This window comes from Nannobrachium achirus (assembly GCF_963921795.1).
Source record: "Nannobrachium achirus genome assembly, chromosome: 12".
NCBI lineage: Eukaryota > Metazoa > Chordata > Actinopteri > Myctophiformes > Myctophidae > Nannobrachium > Nannobrachium achirus.
Genome location: NC_137832.1, coordinates 63,674,682 through 63,696,367, shown reverse-complemented (window position 1 = coordinate 63,696,367; position 21,686 = coordinate 63,674,682). Strand labels below are relative to the sequence as shown.

The 21,686-nt window shown below is 43.3% G+C and overlaps 1 protein-coding gene and 1 long non-coding RNA gene across 2 annotated transcripts in view; both read right to left on the bottom strand.

The window, feature by feature from the left end:
• Window positions 1–222: 222 nt before the first annotated feature.
• LOC308296218 lies at window positions 223–1,417 on the bottom strand. The gene is made up of 2 exons (XR_013962608.1): window positions 1,346–1,417; window positions 223–1,315 (listed from the first exon to the last, which is right to left on the bottom strand). It is a non-coding gene; the product is annotated as an uncharacterized lncRNA (long non-coding RNA).
• Window positions 1,418–2,673: 1,256 nt separating this feature from the next.
• The window catches only part of zmiz2 (zinc finger, MIZ-type containing 2), a 42,375-nt gene continuing 23,362 nt past the window's right edge, over window positions 2,674–21,686 (bottom strand). The window contains exons 10-21 of the mRNA XM_080739645.1: window positions 19,081–19,267; window positions 17,948–18,089; window positions 16,396–16,474; window positions 14,555–14,686; window positions 13,952–14,057; window positions 13,493–13,650; window positions 13,223–13,290; window positions 12,318–12,386; window positions 9,644–9,954; window positions 6,132–6,316; window positions 5,310–5,513; window positions 2,674–4,771 (exon numbers count right to left, since the gene is read on the bottom strand). Coding sequence (XP_080595771.1) covers window positions 4,664–4,771; window positions 5,310–5,513; window positions 6,132–6,316; window positions 9,644–9,954; window positions 12,318–12,386; window positions 13,223–13,290; window positions 13,493–13,650; window positions 13,952–14,057; window positions 14,555–14,686; window positions 16,396–16,474; window positions 17,948–18,089; window positions 19,081–19,267 — 1,749 coding nt within the window. The 3' untranslated portion in view covers window positions 2,674–4,663. The remainder of the gene's footprint in view (window positions 4,772–5,309; window positions 5,514–6,131; window positions 6,317–9,643; window positions 9,955–12,317; window positions 12,387–13,222; window positions 13,291–13,492; window positions 13,651–13,951; window positions 14,058–14,554; window positions 14,687–16,395; window positions 16,475–17,947; window positions 18,090–19,080; window positions 19,268–21,686) is intronic.

Sequence of the window (21,686 nt, the reverse complement as noted above, 5' to 3'; positions counted from 1 at the left end):
CTGGTGAGGCTTGACGTTTTATATATTTTTTCATTATTTTGCAGTGTATTTTAACACTGTTTGAAAGACAAAGTGATACAATAAAAGCAATGTGATGACAGTAAGTTTATGTTCCTTTGCCAGACACCAGTTTGTCAACACATCCACACACACACGACAAAACATTATAAACTCAAGTGAAGTTTTTCTCAGTTCTAGAACAAACTTTTGCTTCTCGCAGTCTGTCTTATCTTCTGTTTATTAAATTAAAAAGGTTATTATCATTGTTACTGAATCATACTGATTGACAATGGACATTGTTTTTCTTTTTTTTTTCTTTCAAAAGCCCCCAGCTGTTCAGCGGGACACAGAAAATTACATCACAACCGTTTGGACTGCAATCAATGTACAACATAGAATCTCAGGATGAAGATGGTGGTGATGAGGATGACGATGAGCGTTAATAACTTACAGTGGCTGTGGTTTCTGAGGTGTGTCTATAAAGGTCAGGGTTTATGAGGGCCAGCGCTGACAGCTGCAGCGTCGCCCACAACTGTTATCCAACAGGATTTGATCCTAAATTCATCATTTTAAAAACTCTCATCCCGTTGCGTAAATGTTTGGGGCTGTGGCCGTTTCACACGACAGTCGTGGCCTGTGCTTCTGTAGGGCTCTGAGACGGCGAAGAAGAGTGACACAAAAGGCAGACATGACTTATCAATAAATGCTTCCGGAGGAGGATCCTTGATGGAGCTGGAGGGACTGGTCAGCAACGCGTGGACACGTGGGGAGGAACTGGTCAGCAACGCGTGGACACGTGGGGAGGAACTGGTCAGCAACGCGTGGACACGTGGGGAGGAACTGGTCAGCAACGCGTGGACACGTGGGGAGGAACTGGTCAGCAACGCGTGGACACGTGGGGAGGAACTGGTCAGCAACGCGTGGACACGTGGGGAGGAACTGGTCAGCAACGCGTGGACACGTGGGGAGGAACTGGTCAGCAACGTGTGGACACGTGGGGAGGAACTGGTCCGAGGAGGCGGAGGTGGAACTAGGCTGTACCAACGTCACCCACCAAGGCCCTGGAGGCTTGGATGCCAAGACAACCGACCGTACTTGGAGAAGGAACGAACTCAAGGGACGTTCACGAGCGGCGACTTGCCAGATACATTGGGGGAGACAGGGAGGGGAGGGGGGACGGGACGCGGCCATTTAAATTCATTACCTTGGGACAGGGGTGGGCAACTTTGATGATGGTGAGGGCCACTATTCCCACCTTCACTCCAGAGGGCCACTATATTTCCACCTTCACTCCAGAGGGCCACTATATTTCCACCTTCACTCCAGAGGGCCACTATATTTCCACCTTCACTCCAGAGGGCCACAATGCATATTGCTACGTCCTACTTTGTCATTCTAGTATCTCATACAAAAGAAGCAAAAATAGCAGATCTACAAGCTCAAAACGCATCGTGCTGCGATGCGTTTTGAGCTTGTAGACCGGCCATTTTTGCTTCTTTTGAATTGAAATCGATTTTTTTATTTTATGTTTTTTATTTTTTAATCGGAATCCTGAAATGTAAAATTTTGATTGAATTTCAAACACATTTAGTCACATACTCATGTTAACTTTATGAACATAAATACAAAAACATTGGACATAAAACATACTACTATACTAGTCATTAAGCTACTAATAATATACACTGACGGAATTAAAGTAGGTCATTTTTTGGAATTGTAACAGCTGTAATCAATAATATATCAGTATTCCGGTATTAACCAGCGGGCCGCATGAAGTGAAGGTTGCCCATGTATGCCTTAGGAAGTCAGGTGATTTTCATGTGTCCGACGTGTTGCGGCCCGCACCTGCTCCTCCCCTTCCCATTGGACGCTCAAAAACCATGTGATTTCCATAGGAAAGGAATATAAATGGCCACGCCCCCCTTCTCCCCCCCCCCCCCCAGCGTTATCTGGCACGTTGCCACTCGCAGGTGTGTGAGTGCGGCCAAAGAGGAGGACCTTCATGGATACGTATCCCTACTGTAGGTCCAATGGGCTCAAAGAACCAAAACCGTCTCGTCTCGTTGGTTCTTCAGTCCTGGTCCTGCCGCGTCCGACCAGGAAGTATTCTTAGTCAGGGACCCCCCCCCCCCCCCCCCCCTACAGGATGTGAGAAGACCAGTGATTTTCTGCCGTACTTTTTATTTCAGTTTCATCTATTAGATTGGTCATTAAGGTCCACAGAATGAGAGGCCTGCTCTGCCAGAAACATCGCGAAAAAAGGTTATGGCCATTTGTATATTCACTGTCCCATTGACTCCACTACACTGTGACTACACAGGAAAAGAAAAATATTTAAAAAAGAAAAGAATCTGCTTTAAGTAGCATGTGAGGGGTCAAACTAGGGGTTCTTCATGATTCTGAATCCATTGCAAGCATTGTTATTGCATGAAAAACATTCCTTGGGCTACATTTCGACCCCAGAAAATGGTGAAGTGATGAGTCATAAAAGAAAAGTTTAAAAAAAAATCCATTGCAAGCATTTGTTTTGCATGAAAAACATTCCTTGGGCAAAAATTCAGACACAGAAAACGGTGAAAAGTGATGAATCATCACCTTTTTTAACTTTCTTTTAATGACTCATCACTTTTCACCATTTTCTGGGGTCGAAATGTAGCCCAAGGAATGTTTTTCATGCAAAACAAATGCTTGCAGTGGATTCAGAATCATGAAGAACCCCCAGTTTGACCCCTCACATGCTACGTAAAGCAGATTTCTTTCTTTTTTTAATATTTTTCTTTTCCTGTGTAGTCACAGTGTAGTGGAGTCAATGGGACAGTGAATATACAAATGGCCATAACTTTTTTTCACGACGTTTCCGGCAGAGCAGGCCTCTCATTCTGTGGACCTTAATGACCAAACTAATAGATAAAACAGAAATAAAAAGTACGGCAGAAAATCACAGGTCCTACCCTGTTCCTTGAGCTTTTGGGCTTGGGGGTCCCCGGCTATTTGCATTCACCTGGTGTTGGAGACCAGTAGCTAAGAGGTCCCCGAGGACCAAGGGTTTTAAGAGTGTCTTGTTGTCCCATGCTTTTTATTGCTGGCACTGATAAAAAAAAAAAAAGGAAAACCTTCCACACACAGACATCTGCAAAAAGGTAGTTTGTCGTTCGTTCTGACAGGGAATGACAATGAAGGATCAAATAGAAGTTTTGTCTCAGAGATTTAAAAAAAACAAAAAACAGGGAAACAAAAAAAAACATTCAAATAAAGTTACCATCAACTTCATTACATCAAAGATTCTCATATTTAAAACCTTTTTTTTCCTCATTATTGTCGTTTTGCCCTCTTCTGTCCATCCGTCCGTCCGCCCGTCCAGTGCAGGGCAGGAGGGGGTGGAGTCAAAGTGTGAGCCACAGGAAACACCCATATTTGGACGGTGCAGAGGGTTCATATTTCTACAGGAAGTCTTTTCTACCCACAATTCATCATGGTAGGATTTCTTTTTTTCTGTGGGTATGTAAGCATATACAGGGTGTGTGTGTGTGTGTGTGTGTGTGTGTGTGTGTGTGTGTGTGTGTGTGTGTGTGTGTGTGTGTGTGTGTGTGTGTGTGTGCAGGTGTATATCGTGTCTGTGTGCGACTAACCGACTAGTCAAGTAACCGTTGACTGTCCTGCTAGTCTGCAAAAAAAAAAAAGAAAAGAAAAGAAAAAACTAGTTGGTTAACCTAAATTGTACAAACCGCTATAAAACCTCACGTTGTGTTTTTTGTTTTAGTTTTTTTGACCGATGCTGAGCCGTTTTGTAACGAGCACATCTGAAAGAAATTGCCAAATGTTCTAAAAATACCAAACTGCTTGATCACATCTTCTATAAACGGGCTTCACTGTAATATGTTAATTAAGAGTCCTTAATGTCACCCCAAGATGCTGTTTTCTTTTCCAGTGCACAAGAAGTACTTTTGTTCCCTACTTTAGGAGACAGCATTACTGCCAGACAGACAGACACACTGCCCTTGACAGCTCCACGGACAAAAAATAATAAAAAAACTAAAAAAAAACTAAAAAAAAAAATCACAAAAACAAAAGAACAGGAGCTAAATTAATCTATTTCACGGCATTATGTTTAAAAAAAATAATAATTAAAAGCATGTTTAAAGCATGCGTTTGAGGTGTGATCCCAGAAGAGATTTAGATCACAAAAGTGTTAAAAGTTTTCCACCTGTCACTCTCTCTCTGCTCGTCTTGTCAGACCCAAAATGTCATCATGATCAGTGCATCATAAAATCTTTCAAATACATTTTCTTATAATAATTAACTATATAATAACAGGCCCTTTTAAACATCTTGAATAGCTTTACTGAACACTAGTAGACACTGTAGCTACTGGATAGATTATATCAAGCATAGAATGTCCTTTTCTGAGTCTTTCTATTTTTCAGACTAGTCGGTTAGTCGATGTTGGTCAGGTTAGATTAGTCGACTATAAAATTAGTCGAAACTCCTCTCCGTACTGTGTGTGTGTGTGTGTGTGTGTGTATATATATAGTGTGTGTGTGTGTGTGTATCGTTGTGTATGTTGTGCATGAATGTGTATCAGTTAGCAGGCTCTGTGTGTGTGTGTGTGTGTGTGTGTGTGTGTGTGTGTGTGTGTGTGTGTGTGTGTGTGTGTGTCTATTTAGTTGTTCTCAAATAAGGACAGCAGGTCATCATTGTTGTTGCTAGGCAGATCAGGGGGTCCAAGGTACGACAGCAACTCATCTGGATTGGTCAACTCTGGAAGCAACTACACACAAACACACAAATATATATATATATATATATATATAATAAACATTTACAAGATACCATCTCTATATCAGCGGTTCTCAACCTGGGGGTTAGGACCCCCAGGTGGGTCCCCAAACTATTTTGGAGGGGTCCCCAGATGATTAGCTTAATGTGAAACACTGTTTTCTCACTCAACAGTAAACAAACCCCAACATACAGTGTAGGTATATAGAGGGTATCTGCACATTTCTAAAGTGACAATTTAAGGACTTTTAAGACCATTTTAATACCTCTAAAATAAAATAGAATTAACATTGGCCATATTGTCAAATATTAGAGTCAGAAATTGTGAAAATAGCAGATCTACATGCTCACAAAGCCTCGCGTTGCGAGGTGTTGTGAGCATGTAGATCTGCTGGGGGGGGGGGGGGGGGTTCCCAGATAAAATATGATACGTTTGGGGGTCGCGGCCTGAAAAGGTTGAGAATCACTGATCTATATTGTAGCAGGAGTTATTATTTTGATCATGACCTATTAATTAGTATTAAACTCACATCCAGGGCAGCTTCTGGAACGTCCCCCCCTGGCCCCCCCAAACTGAAGGAGTCGCCTTGGAGCCGAGGATTCTGGTTGCCGCGCTGCATCATCTGGTTGCCGGGGTTACCGCCCCCCATCTGGGGGTTACCATGGAGACCCTGCTGCTGCTGTTGCTGGGAGAGTGGTGCACCATGGGAAGTGGGGTCCAAGCGACCTGGCATCTGCGGGAGAAGAGGTGATAGGAGACGATGCGTTTAAGACAGGGGTCTTCAACAGGGGGTCCGGGACCCCAAGGGGGTCCTCAGAGTTACTACAGGAGGTCCTCAAAATCTCTGTGCGATAGAAACCTTTTTTTTTCTCCTTTTTTATATTAACCATTTGAACCCTAGTGTCCATATTCTGAGAACTTTAGCCAAAAATAGCAGATCTACAAGCTCACAACGCCTCACGCTGCGAGGCGTCGTGAGCTTGTAGATCGGCTATTTTCGGCAAAGAGGTTTGGTGTAGAGGGGAAAAAGAGCACACTAAGTACAGAGTGAAAGGTCAAGTTTATTATTAGTAGTATTGACCGTTCAAGTGGTTACATATCTGATAACACAAATTGACATGAATCCAAAATACACTGATGCTGTCAAACAATGAAACTATATGCCTGGAATCTACGGTTGTGGGGGTCCCTGTTTCATCTCTCTCTCAACTAAGGGGTCCTTGGCCTGAAAACGTTGAAGACATCTGGTTTAATAATCGTACCACTATACTATTTGTATACTATTTGCCTACTATTAATACAGAATGCAATCAATCAATCAATCAATCAATCAATCAATCAATCAGGCTACCTGTGAGTTGAGGCTGTGTGGGGGGGGTTTGTCGGGGGTGAGCAGCCCGCTGGGGAGGTCAGCCTGGTAGGAGAGGGGAGGGGGAGGACCGGGGGAGGAGAACTCCCGGCCCACCCCGCCAGGGGTCCCGGGACCGCCGCTGGAGAAGTCCGAAAACACGCTGGATTGACTGGGGTAAGGAGGGACTGGAAGGGACGGAAACAAGAGAGAAGAATAAATATTATTAGGACTCGGATCGCAGTAAACGAGGGCTACCAGGTTCAGCAACAACACAGTCAACCATCTATCACACTTTAGTTTGAATTGCCTTAAATGATTGCCTTAAATGATTGCCTCGCAGACATTTATTTTATGATCCGTATTAACTTTACAGTTGGAGTGGCGTTGCTCTCCGTTGTCTTTAAATAGTCAGGGAATTTTAATAAAAACCTGGGAATAAATTCTTTACCAAACAATTTCTTCACCCATGTGTTGGTAAAGGTGTCTAGTAACATAACAAAGAATGAAATTCAACATCCCTAGGAAAATCTTTGACAGCGAGGGTAATTCTGGGTCTCATTGACTCACTATACACTGACTACACTATAAAAAAATTACTCCCAAAAAATGTGCTTTAAAGGACAACTTTAGTTTTTTACAACAAGGGTTCAAATTTTAGATTGTAATTAAAGAATATAAAAGATGAGTTAAAATTATTTCATTTACTTCTTTCTATTGTTTTAGAGATTCTTATTTCAGTGGTTGGGGGCATGCGTACAAGTGGCTAAATATGTCATTTTACACAGAATAAGCCCATTCCCAAGATACAACGCAACCTTTCATGGTTGGATGTGACTTATGGGGGCTAGAAGTGTTACTGTAAATAGCAATATAGAAACTGCTGGCTTATTGTGTCTAAACATACATATTTAGTCACTTGTACGCATGCCCCCATGCGTACGCATGCCCCACATTTTAGCACGGTAAATGTGATAAAACAATAGAACAAAGCAAATGAAAACATTTTAAAACTCACTTTTTCTTTTCTCTAATTATAATCTAAAATATGAACCCTTGTTGTAAAAAAAACAAAGTTGTCCTTTAAGTGGGATGTGAGGGGTCTAACTAGGTGTTTTTAATTATTCTGAATCCATTGCAAGCATTTGTTTTGCACGGAAAACATTCATTGGGCTAAAAACAATAAATAAAAATGATGGTTTAGTGATGAGTCAATCACTTTTCCACAGTGGTATGGGGGTCCAAGGAATGTTTTTCGTGCAAAACAAATGCTTGCAATGGATTCAGAAGAATTAAAAACACCTAGTTAGACCCCTCACATTCCACTTAAAGCATATTTTTTGAGAGTAATGTTTCCCTTATAGTATAGTGTATAGTAATTTGAACCCTTGTTGTAAAAAACTAAAGTTGTCCTTTAAAGCACATTTTTTGGGAGTAATTTTTTTATAGTGTAGTCAGTGTATAGTGAGTCAATGAGACCCAAAATTACCCTAGCTGTCAAACATTTTGCTAGGGATGTTGAATTTCAATCTTTGTTAGATATGTTACTAGACACCTTTACAAACACATTGGTGAAGAAATTGTTTGGTAAGGAATTTATTCACAGATTTGACAGGTATTCTGATAATTTTCCCTGACTAATAAGTACTGGAGACTGCAGGGGTGTGTGTGTGTGTGTGTGTGTGTGTGTGTGTGTGTGTGTGTGTGTGTGTGTGTGTGTGTGTGTGTGTGTGTGTGTGTGTGTGTGTGTTGACGCCCAGTTGTGCAGACAGCCAGTCTGACCATCTTTTTCCTGGTCCTAAAGTGAGTCATCTTCCTGTACGGAAAATGTTTCTCATTGTACTTCAAACACAGATTATGTGATTTACAGGACGTCTATTATCCCATCACATCACTCCTACGCAAATCTATCCATTGGAGTTCCATCTCTCTCTGTGTCTATCCATCCATCACCTATAACCAGTAAGACCCCTGAGGGTGAAAAGTGACCTCGCCCTTTAGGCATAAAGGGATTCTATTAGTGTGGTTGCCCTCACAGGGCATCATCTGGCAATCAGATGTAGAGGTCAGCTCCCAGTGTTGGGAAAGTTCACTTTCAAAACGAACTAGTTCAAGTTCAAGTTCAGAACTTCTAAAATGAACTAGTTCATTTCAAGTTCATAATCCTATATTTTGAACTAAAGTTCATGGTTCCCCAAAATGAACTAACTTAGTTCTTTTTCGTTCTTTTTTTAACCATAATTCTTTTTATACTTTTGGCTATTAAAAAAAAAAAAAAAAAAAAATAGACAAGATACGGACAAGATGTGCCGGTTTTCATAGTTGACTGCGGCCTACGGTCGCAATGATGCCATGAAGATTTTACTGAAAAGGCCTACATGAAGACGGTGCAGTGCGAGTGAAATGTTTGTGGATGCAAGAGTCAGAGAGTTTTCAAGTGGTTCTTCAGAACATAATGGATAGATTCACGTGTCGCTTGGTTGACTCTGTGAATAGCATCATTAACACAATTAGTGCCTCTTAATCTGAAGGTTGCTTGGTGCCTCGGTGCCACGCGGTTTCCTCCATAGGCCGCCGCTATTATTTTGAAGGGCTGGAAGGGGGTTGTTTTTGTTTTTTTGGATTATCACTTGACGGCAACGATTACGTCATCTAGTCACATGACAGTGTGGGACAAGAAGAGGCAAGATGGCTGCGCCCTGCCTTGTGCCTTGTTTACATTTAGATCTGCTGCAAAATGTCTCAAAATGGCTATTTTGTTTAAATGAAGTTTCTTTATGGGCCTCTCCATTGACTTAACATTGAGGAGCTTCACTTCGCGTGCACGCCCAACGTGCGTTGTAAACAAATCGCCGACATTACCGATGCGAGCGGGACCGGAGCGACATTAAGTAAGTAATAATATCTTTACTGTATATACAGTAAGATTCACAGTCCTCACCGTCAACGGCGCCATGGTATTAACCCTTTCAATGACGGTGAGGACTGTCAACGGCGGCAGAACAGTTAAGTAACCTTGTGAGGGACTGCACTAGATACTCCTCTAACTGTCACTAGATACTCCTCTAACTGTCACAAATGGCCTGTCTAATTGCCAGTCACACTGAGCACTAGAACTATAAACATAACTATATGATTCACATGTTCTTATAGTGCTCAGTACACCTTCATTTGTTGTATGTAATTATATCGTCGCTGTCAGGTGGAAACCCTATATGTCCAAAACCAGTCGTTTGGAATTTATCATTTTAAAAATGATTTAAACTAGTGAAAATAGGCGATATACAAGCACACAACGCCTCGCACCACGAGGCGTTGTGTGCTTGTAGATCTGCTATTTTCACTACTTTTGTGCGACACTCTTGTATGATGAAGTAGGGCTTTAATTTACGAATGGACATTTTATTTTGAAACTTGTATACAAGGTTTATGCCCGACAGTGACAAAGTTTATTCTATGGGCCATGAGTCTGCAATAAAGACATCCATTCACCCATCCAGCCAATCAAATCCCACCTTGTCCAGGGTATTCTTGCCCGTTGTTGCCGTTGTTGGGCCCCGAGGCGCCCCCACTGGGCAGGGAGGAGTACTGCATGGGGGAGGATCCAGAGGCCGAGGGGGCGGGGTTAGAGGAGGAGAGCGAGGGGGAGGGGCCTAGCGATGCGATCATCTCCATGACGCTAGGCAGCACCATGTGGGAGGGGCTTAACGTGCGACAGCGCTTCAGCACCGGGCCGTCAGACTCCTCCTTGATGCCCAGGTCGGGTTTCACCGGAACCGGCCTCCAGCTGCACACCGGGTCGATGGAGATCTCCTCGTAGTCCGAGCTGCACGGTCAGAGAGACGGTTAGCGATGGGAGAAGAAGTATCAACGTGAAACAATGGTCTGTTCAAGTTCGGTATTAACCCATTTAGGCCTGGGATTATTGAATGCTTTAACCATTGAAAAATAGCAGATATACAATATATAATATATATAAAAAAAGTTGTGAAAATTCCAGCAAATCTTTGAATATATGTATTTTCAAAGCAAACGTTTGTAACTCAAATTTTGCTTCTGGGGTGGTCCCTGGAACTAGATATTTTCAGATGGGGGTCCGTGGCCAAATAAATATCATTTTGGGGGTCCTTGACATGAAAAGGTTTGAGAACCACTGACATAGTAGTCTCTCAAGAACAGACTAACTGAGCTCCAGTTAAGTGAAAAGGACCTTTTCTTTGACGATGGCCAGCCAGATTGCTGACATAGAAACATAGGTTTTAAAAAGAAAACCTTAGAAGGATTCAAAAGACACTTAAGCCGGTTTTCCATACCACTTTTTAGCCCGACACTACACGACACGGCACGACACCGCACCGCATTTTTTATGTAGGTTTTCCACTACAGTACCCTCCCCTCCTCTCCCCCTCCTCCCCTCCGCTCCCGAAATATATCGACGCCCCTTTCAACATACGGATACTCGTTCTCAGTCTGTAAACACAACGGAGATGCTAACTTGCGCTAATTATTTTTAGAGATGTGGTGGACAATGTTTTAGATGCCACACACTCACACAGGTCTTCATCGAGTCTTTACAACTATAGCGACGACTAACGTCGGGGTGAACATAGTCAAATAATAACTTTATTGGCCAAACCACACAAAGAAGAGTAGAGGCTAGTTGCACTAGCATACATGCTAAGCTACAGTACAGTACATGTAGGCTACTGTAGATTATTTTCCCCATTCAACACGGAGATGTGGTGGACAATGTTTTAGATGCCACACACTCACACAGGTCTAAATCAAGTCTTAACAACTATAGCGACGACTAACGTTGGGATGTTCATGGTCAAATTATAACTTTATTGGCCAAACTCCCCAAAGAAGTAAGCTAATGTAGAGGCTATGCTAGCGCAGCAACAGGACAGTACATGTCATGTAGGCTACTGTACAGTAGATTCGTTCAACACATGCAGTTACAAATACAAACAGGAGACATCTCACTGAGATCTATATAAAATAACGGATTGCCGACGCATTTGCCGTTGATAATTGCGACTCGCGACGATATAGCCTATGTCCACTGTTTGTGTTGTTTAATGTTCTTGGTGCTTCGTGGTATCTCAACTGCAGGGCTGGGGAACACAATTCTGCCTAATCGTCCTCTTTATAAACAGATATATAAAACAAACAGGCTTTGCTTTTATATTTGATTTGCAGCCGTGACTGCATACTAAAATCTGTCTCAAGTTGTTGTGTTGAAAGACACAGCTCAGCCGTAAGACTCTGTCTCTGACCAATCAGTATCAGCAGCGTGTATACGTCACTGATTTGGCCTCACTTAGCCCAGGCCGGCTCCACTCGAGAGTGGAGCTGTTTAAGTACCCCGTTAAGTACCACTTTCACACCACTCTACCCAGTTCCTTGTAGTGGAAAACCTGACACAAGTGGGCGGTGTGGTGTGGAGTGGTGTGTAGTTGGGCCTGTGGAAAACCGGCTTTATAGAATCGGGTCAAAATTCTAATTTTCACGATTTTTCAAAAATAGCAGATCTACAAGCACAGTCAGAGACACGGTGAGTGATGGAAGAAGAAGTACCAACGTAAAAATACAAGAGGATTAGCATCAAAATACACGTTTTTTTTTTGTTGAAAAAAATACCTCATAATTGTACTTGAGTAAATGTACTTTCCACCACTGATATTAGCAGGGTTCCCACACATTTTTACCAATTAATTACCAAAACCTTTCCAGAATATTTAACCCGATTTCCAGGACTATATAACAATAATTCAGCTCAATAACGAGTCGCTTACTCCTATGAGCAATGCCCAAAGACAGGCAGTGTATGCCAGTGGTTCTCAACCTTTTCAAAATAATTTTGTATAACACGGTTTTATTGTGAAAATAGCCGATCTACATGCTCACAACGCCTCACGTTTTACAATTTCTGCCTCTAATATTTGACAATTTGGCCAATGTTTAATTTGTCATTTCTGTATTAACAAAATCAATAACCAAAGACAATGCATAGCTATTTTTTACCAGGACCTTCCAGGACCCTTGATCAATTCCAAAACTTTTCCAGTACTGGAAAAATATTTTTCTAATTTCAAAATATTTCCAGGAATTTCATGACCGTGGGAACTCTGATATTAGGCACATACTGTACAAAGGATTAAGGAGAAGAGAAGAAGAAAGCCTTACTTTTGGACGTAGATCAGGATTCCAAGCATGTACTGGTCCACTTCTAAACCTTCTAACAGAGCTGTCTTACTGCATGTGCACACACAGAGTCACCACACACACACACACACACACACACACACAGAGAGAGAGAGGAAGTTAGAAGAACAGATAAACCATTTCTACACAAACAACCGTAACCACATGTACCCTGGCTTCCCTGTTCAAGTCATAATAGGTGAACATTTGGCAAAAATAGCAGATCTACAAGCTCTTTTATTATCTTTATGTAAAGGACGTAACTTTTTTCTATCCATTAATATGAATACATCTGTGTATACGTATAATTGCTCGTATTATGATAAATGGCAAAGTGCTGCCTTGTGACGTTATGACATGTTTTGCTCAAGATTGGCTGAAGATGCAGAGCCAATGCTCTCTTAAACACAGTCACATGCACACACATACAGCACAGTAGTTATCTGTGTGTGTGTGTGTGTGTGTGTGTGTGTGTGTGTGTGTGTGTGTGTGTGTGTGTGTGTGTGTGTGTGTGTGTGTGTGTGTGCGTGCGCACAGTGATCCGCGGTGGAAAACCAGTGATAAATCAAAGCGATTTTATCATTATAATGGATAAGCCTAAACATACAGTTCACATGAACAATACTGATGTAAAATAAGATATCTGAACGGCTACATTTATTTTATATACAATTAAAATGTCATGAACCAGTACAGTTATAGGGGGGCTGGCCCAGGCTTAAGCCTGGGTTTCCGAGGCTAGGATAAGACTAACTAGAACTAAACTGAAATTGAAAATCTAAAAACCCAACTAAATGTAAACATAAAGGGAGACATACTTGCATACAGGACAGCGCCACGTCCCCCTCTCACAGTTCAACTAAATGTAAACATAAAGGGAGACATACTTGCATACAGGACAGCGCCACGTCCCCCTCTCACAGTTCAACTGAAGGTACGACTCCAAGTCAAAACACTGCAGACAGACAGTTAGGTACGTAAGGTCAGAGGTCAGACAGAACTGTGTTGATGTATGGCTTAATCAGGTTGTAATGTACCAGTTGACCTGCAGCGGTCACATGGATTAAAGCAAAATTTATCTCACAACTGAGAAAGTTTGTATGGTCTAATGTCCTAATGTGCTACGATGGTAAACGTGTTGTTGTTGTTGGTCTGACCTGTATGTGTCGACAATCGTGACCCCGTGCGGGAAGCTGGATGCGTCGGAACGTGATTGGACATTTGAGAGACACACGGATAGCCGTTTGTTCAACGCCATCCTCTCCGTTCATCCCAGGGGTCCCTGGAATGGTCCCACTGCTGAAGTTACGCTTTACTGGAGAGGGAGGGAGGGAGGGAGGGAGGGAGGGAGGGAGGGGGAGAGGGAGAGGGAGAGAGAGACACAGAGAGAGAGAGAGAGAGAGAGAGAGAGAGGTTAGTTGAGTCTAAAATGACATATTTAGCGACTTGTACGCATGCCCCCAACCACTGAAATCAATGTCATTAAAATGGCTAAAACAATAGAAAGCAGTAAATGAAAACATTTTAACACTCATCTTTTGTTTTCTCTAATTGCAATCTAAAATATGAACCCTTGTTGTAAAAACACTAAGTTGTCCTTTAATAAAATAACTCACTCTTGGTAACACAGTGTTCTGCAGGCAGCAGACGTTTCTTCATCAGACCTTGGAGGACCGAGCGGACTGACGGACGATGGACCAACTGAAGGACAAACAGATGGGACTGGACAGACAGACAGACAGACAGACAGACAGACAGACACTGTAAGTACAAATTCATATTTACATAATACAGTATATAGAGTGAAAGGAGCCCCCCACACTAGCGCCGTTTCCTAAACAATTAACGCAATATGTAAAATGACGATGTTTTAGTAACATCGTTACTCGCTGTTTTACATCCAGTACTGCCAACCAGGTGAGGACCTCGCAGACTGAGGCTTTAACCTTTGCTTTTATACAAAAATACTAGTTTGACCCACTACAACGCTAAGAATAACTGAAAACAGCCCGTAGACCGTAGGTCGTTTTCTCTGCGCAACAGGCTTCTTTAGAAGCAGTCGTGGCAACTGAGAACTTTAATCCATGCACGCGTGTGCAAAGCGAGGGTGTGTGTGTGTGTGTGTGTGTGTGTGTGTGTGTGTGTGTGTGTGTGTGTGTGTGTGTGTGTGTGTGTGTGCGCGCGCGCGCGCGCGTGCGTGCGTGTGTGTGCATACGTACACAGCAGCAGGCGGTGACAGTGATCTGTATCGTGTTCCTCCCAGGCTGACAGACCTGCTTCAGGTACAGTGGTTTATGAGACGTCTTGTTGTCTCCTCTCTCGATGGTCAGCGGAGTGGCGTTAACACTGACCTGGGGGAGAGAGAGGGGGAGAGAGACATTAACACTGACCTGGAGGACGGGGAGAGAGGGAGGGAGGGAGGGAGAGAGAGAGGGCTGGGTGAGGCAATGAAGGGCAACAAATGGTCACTTTATCCACAACTTTCTTTTTTTTTTTATATACATTTTTATCCCACGATTTTGCAACCCATTTTTTCACCCAGTGCCAATTGCCTATGTAATCCTGGGCTCTGCTCTCCCTCTGCCGCGCCTGGGGAGACAACGGACTGACCTCATGCTTCCTTCAATGCATGAGTAGTCCAAGTTGCTTCTTTTCACCTGACAGGGGGGATTTCCCCGGGATGGATGTAGCGCGTGGAAGGAACACGTTATTCCAACCAGTTCCTTTCCCCTCCATCAAGCGCCCCGGCTGGCCAGGGGGAGGCATTATTGAGACCAGGATTACTGCATGTTTTTGTGAGGGTGTCAACCCTAGGAGAAACGGGGAGAACATGCAAACTCCACACAGAAAGGCCCCATCGCCAACCCCACCTAGGGTGTGGGCGCTGATGACGCGGAGGGAGAAACACGCCCCCAGCACCCACAGCGTCCCCCGGCGGGAATCGAACCCAGGACCTTCTAGCTGTGAGGTGAAGCGCTAACCACTGCGCCACCGTGCCCCCTTATCCACACCTTTCTAACGTCCCATCATGCATTGCGCAGAAGGTGTGCAGCAGTTTCCGGCGTCGCAGCTGAGAGTGATCTACAGCAGGGATTCCCAAACCGTTTAGTCTCAGGGCACCCTATAAATATTGTTTTAATCCGAGGCACCCTATAAATATTGTTTTAATCCCAGGCACCCCTACATTATAATTTAATCACCCCTACATTATCATTTCCACTCCCAGCACCTTATATTTATAGCATATCGTCGTTGTCGGGTGGAAAACTTGTATGTCCAAAACCTTTCTTTTTGTATTTATCATCTATAAAATGTACTAAATGATGCGAGGCGTTGTGTGCTTGTAGATCTGCTGTTTTCACTAGTTTTGTGCGACAGAGGTTTCTGCCTGACAGTGACGATATTTTAGTGATTATGTTGTGAGGAAAACATTGAGATAACAGCCATTTTGGTTAGAACTGACTGAAAATAACTTTGTACTTCAAGTTTAAAATTATACTAAATATTTCTTCAAGTGTCCAAATAAATTCCAAATATTATCAAATGATCTCACGGCACCCCAGGGTGCCCCGTCACCCACTTTGAAAACCCCTGATCTCCAAGCTCACAACAGCTGCATCTGCGACGTGACGTGAGCTTGTATGTCAGCTGTTCTCCGAATGTGTTCCACACATAATTCTAAAGTAAATTCTCACAGAAAAAGGTCGATACAACTTTATAAAACTCTGTACAGTCTGTTTTGCTAACAGCCCTGTGTACAAATATTACTTTTGACTAAGTAAAAGCATTAGCCTAAATATGGTTTATTTATTAACTTCACTCAGCGGCCAATAAACCCAACCGTGTACCTCAGACTATGATTGGCATTGATGTTATGTGATGTTATGATATGATATAGAAAGCCAATGTAGCCCATATACCGTCTAGGCCTAATGTAAGTTGTTGATTTGATATGGTGCAAAGCAAGGGAGGGTGTGTGTGTGTGTGTGTGTGTGTGTGTGTGTGTGTGTGCGTGCGTGCGTGCGTGCGTGCGTGTGTGCGTTTGTGTGCGCACGCTAACCTGGACAGAGGCTGGCCAGTTAGTGTTCATCTGTCGGTCCTCATGGTGGTAGCATTTAAACTGGAGCTCCAAGTCTGGCCTGAGAGAGAGAGATCAGCAGCATTAGAGAGACACAGAGACACACAGAGAGATCAGAAGCTTTAGAGACACAGAGAGATCAGAAGCTTTAGAGACACAGAGAGATCAGAACCCTTAGCACCAGACTTCTGTAGAGTTTCCACCTGATAACCATCAGACTACTGAACAAGCCCTGTCTCCATGACGCACTGCCACTTAACCATGAAACTATGATTTTATACCCGACATTTATCTGTGCCACTTTAACCATGCACATGACACTCTGAACCATGCACATGACACTCTGATTGTACATAACTTTAACCACTTTAACCATGCACATGACACTCTGATTGTACATAACGGCTGCTATTTCTATAACGTTTCAGACATGAGGTTTCAACAGCATGGATGGACATGCTGGATATGTTTTGGCCCTTCCCTGGTGGAACCTCTATTCATTCATTGCAATGTCTTTGTGTCATCATTGCACCTTGTGCATGTTGGACTTTGTATTATTTGGTTTGTCTTGTGCCTTCCTGTTATCTGATCTGTTCTGTGTTAGGTGTTCCTCTCCCCTCTGTTCCCTGTTCTAACTCTTCATGGAACTGCAACGCTGAGAGCTTGCACATAAAACATTTAAATACCTAGAAAATGTGTACTTTGTCTGCTCTGTTTCCCCTACACCAAACCGCTTTGCTTAAAATAGCCGATCTACAAGCTCACGCCGCCTTGCGTTCCCCTCAGAATAGGGATGCTAGGGTTCAAGTAATGTAAAAAAAAAAAGAAAAAAAAACGTTCCCATCACACAAAGATTTGGTGGCCCCCCTAGTAGTAACTCTGAGGACCCCCTAGGGTTCCGGACCCCCTGTTCTTGAATAATTGTGGCGAAACGCAAATCTTCTCTTGACTTGAAAACATTTTTGACAACTGACACCTTTTAAAGCGTGACCCAAAAGAGAAATTAGACATTTGCCCAGGACCCAAACTAGTGAAAACAGCATTTTCGTGCCGCGTTTTGAGCTTGTAGATCAGCCATTTTCACTACTTCTTATTTTATTTATGAAATGTCTTAGATGTGTTTGTTTATTATAGAGTGTGTGTGTATATATATATATATATATATATATATATATATATATATATATATATATATATATATATATATATATATATATATATATAAAATTGTGTAGTACCTTAATATAAGAGTCTTGTAGACAGTCTGTGCAGTACCTTAATATAAGAGTCTTAGACAGAGTCTGTGTAGTACCTTAATATAAGAGTCTTGTAGACAGAGTGTGTAGTACCTTAATATAAGAGTCTTAGACAGAGTCTGTGTAGTACCTTAATATAAGAGTCTTGTAGACAGAGTCTGTGAAGTACCTTAATATAAGAGTCTTGTAGACAGAGTGTGTAGTACCTTAATATAAGAGTCTTAGACAGAGTCTGTGTAGTACCTTAATATAAGAGTCTTAGACAGAGTGTGTAGTACCTTAATATAAGAGTCTTGTAGACGGAGTCTCGGAGTTGGAAGACGTGGTTGCTGACGGCCAGGTTGTGTTCCAGTCTGAAGGGTTCTAATACGACGCCGTCGCGCACGGGGAAGGTCAGCCGGAGGTCGTCGCTCGGGTTACCTATTAACAACCAGGAAGTCAACAAAAGATGTTTCAACTTTACTGCTCCGTCTCGTTTGGATGAATACATCGTATCACCGTGGTACCTAGTTAGGAAGGATGCATCCTATTGGTACCTAGTTAGGAAGCACACATCCTATTGGTACCTAGTTAGGAAGCACACATCCTATTGGTCCCTAGTTAGGAAGGATACATCCTATTGGTACCTAGTTAGGAAGGATACATCCTATTGGTCCCTAGTTAGGAAGCACACATCCTATTGGTACCTAGTTAGGAAGGATACATCCTATTGGTACCTAGTTAGGAAGGACACATCCTATTGGTACCTAGTTAGGAAGGACACATCCTATTGGTACCTAGTTAGGAAGGATACATCGCATACCGTCACGTCGCATACACAAACTTTAGAAGGCAATCGTAGCCAATCAGGAGGGAATATGGGAAATGGGACAGTTCCAAGTTGATGACATGACTTTAGAGATACTGTGTACCGCTTTGCGTGATTGCGTGCCAAAATCTGTAGGAGCAGTGTCCAACAATGTGTTTTGCAAAGATCTGCCTGATGGTGGCGCTAGAAGAGGGCCATGTGAGAAATCAGATGCCATCCAAGGAGTGTGTGCGCAAAGTTTGGCATGGATAGGGCCAACGGTGCCAGAGATAGAGTAGGGGGAAAAGTGTGACGTGACGGACGGACAGCCGGTAGAGCTTTTCATAGTAACTTGCTACCTGACGGTCGCAACAAAGACACATCCAACGTTTGTAGCTGCTGCAAAAGCTGCTACAAAAAAAGTTTGAGCTGGTTTCCAACTTCAGCTGCAAAGATACAAACCTACAAATATGCTGTGTATCTTTTGTATTTGCCAATGTGAACGCAGCATTAGAGCTGACATTCAACACTTTCAGCACAATAAAGCAATAGGAAAAACACAAGAAAGTAGACAGATCGATCGATAGTTTTACAAATCAATAGTTAGTGTGTGTGTGTACTTACCAGTAGGAGGGGGAGGAGCCAGGCTGGCCATATTTGGCTTGATGTCTGGCAGGAAGGAAGAAGGCGTCGGCTTCACGTCGCTGTTAGGTGACATGTAGGGCGGAGCCATGGAGCTGCCAGGGGTGATGGGAGGAGTCGGGTTACCAGGGAGAGGAGAGCTGGGGTAACCTGGCAACACTCGCCCGGGCTGAGAGAGAGAGAGAGAAAAGAGCTGCTGAGAAGGATATCAAATGGAACCCAACCACCTTAAAAACCATTGTATATATCCCTGCTCTGCCTGCACGTTACCGTGATGCATGAAAACTGTTTTCACCTGTACATATTTTGTTCTGATTGTATTGGCAATGTAAACGTATGTTTTCTCATGCCAATAAAGCCCTTTGAATTGAATTGAATTGAAAGAGAGCGAGAGTATCTTAAAAGGGTAACCAATCCCCAGACCTGTGAGAAAAGCTGGGCACTGAACCTGGTCATGCTGGTGGTTCTCAACCTTTTTAGGCTGCGACCCCCCCAAAATAATCATTTTTGAACTGGGGACCCCCCCCCCAACCTGATAAGCACTTGAGGGGGTTGAGGCATTACATTTTTATAACTCAGTTCCAGATATACATATTGTGAAAATAGCTGATCTACAAGCTCGACTATTTTCACAATCTTTCCCTCTTTCTTTTTATTATTTGACAATTGGCCAATGTTTGACCTTTTTTTATAGTAGTTTGTTGATTACTTTGACGCAGTAATGGTCAAAAGTAATCAATGTGCAGTTACCCTATATACTGTACACTTACAGTGTAATACTGTTTGTTTGTTTACGGTTGAGTGAGAAACAATGTTGCACATTAAGCAATCATCTGGGGACCCCAACCCACATGTTGAGGACCACTGCTCTAGACCCCAAGCCACAAGTTGATTCGTTGTATATTTTCTCTGTCAGACCTTATATATCGATATATCGTCACTGTCGGGCAGAAACCTTGTATCTCCAAGTTTCAAATTTGTATGTTTTTTCCTAAAATAAAGCCCTGCTTCATTGTACAAGGCCGTACAACGCCTCGCGGTGCGAGGCGTTGTGTGCTTGTAGATCTGCTGTTTTCACTAGTTTAGTTCGATTTTTGATGAATACAAAACGAACGGTCTTGGACATACAAGGTTTCCACCCGACAACGACAATATAAAACCTTGTACAGTAGAAAAGTTAAAAACTTTACTTTCAGGAAAGAAAATAGAAACAAAAACCTGCGTTCCAGTGGATTTTATGTAGTTATTATTCAGTCATTATTAGTTTTCATAGTGAAATATTTATAATCACCACTTGAGAAACAGCTTTGTTCTGACAGAGGTAGGATGATTCTATTTTTTATTTTTACACCATTGTTTGATGGCCCAGGCATATTTTAGGTTTATGGCTCAAGCACCGAACTGCTTAACAGGCTCTGATCACAACATGGTCTGAATTTGGCACCGTCTTGAACTTGCATTTGATGTCTTTTTATCAATTTCCACAAATGACACGTTTTTCTAATGATGTCTGACGTTTCTTTTTACATGCTTATATTGAGCCACAGCCAAGAGAAGGAGACAAAAGAGAGCTGAGCAGAAGGCAAAGCAAAGCTTCTCTCCTGGACATTCTTGATTCCTATGCTCTTAAACTACGCTCCAGGAAATGTGGGTCACGACCCAAAGAACAAGCAGCTCTAAGGAGAGGCTGGCGTCTCCCTGAAGCAGGCCAAGGAGCCCCTTAGTTGAGAGAGAGATGAAGCAGGGACCCCTTAGCTGAGAGAGAGATGAAGCAGGGACCCCTTAGCTGAGAGAGAGATGAAGCAGGGACCCCTTAGCTGAGAGAGAGATGAAGCAGGGACCCCTTAGCTGACAGGGAGATGAAGCAGGGACCCCTTAGCTGACAGGGAGATGAAGCAGGGACCCCTTAGCTGACAGGGAGATGAAGCAGGGACCCCTTAGTTGAGAGGGAGATGAAGCAGGGACCCCTTAGCTGAGAGAGAGATGAAGCAGGGACCCCTTAGTTGAGAGAGAGATGAAGCAGGGACCCCTTAGCTGACAGGGAGATGAAGCAGGGACCCCTTAGTTGAGAGAGAGATGAAGCAGGGACCCCTTAGCTGAGAGAGAGATGAAGCAGGGACCCCTTAGCTGACAGGGAGATGAAGCAGGGACCCCTTAGTTGAGAGAGAGATGAAGCAGGGACCCCTTAGCTGACAGGGAGATGAAGCAGGGACCCCTTAGCTGACAGGGAGATGAAGCAGGGACCCCTTAGCTGACAGGGAGATGAAGCAGGGACCCCTTAGCTGACAGGGAGATGAAGCAGGGACCCCTTAGTTGAGAGGGAGATGAAGCAGGGACCCCTTAGCTGAGAGAGAGATGAAGCAGGGACCCCTTAGTTGAGAGAGAGATGAAGCAGGGACCCCTTAGCTGAGAGAGAGATGAAGCAGGGACCCCTTAGTTGAGAGAGAGATGAAGCAGGGACCCCTTAGCTGAGAGAGAGATGAAGCAGGGACCCCTTAGCTGAGAGAGAGATGAAGCAGGGACCCCTTAGTTGAGAGAGAGATGAAGCAGGGACCCCTTAGCTGAGAGAGAGATGAAGCAGGGACCCC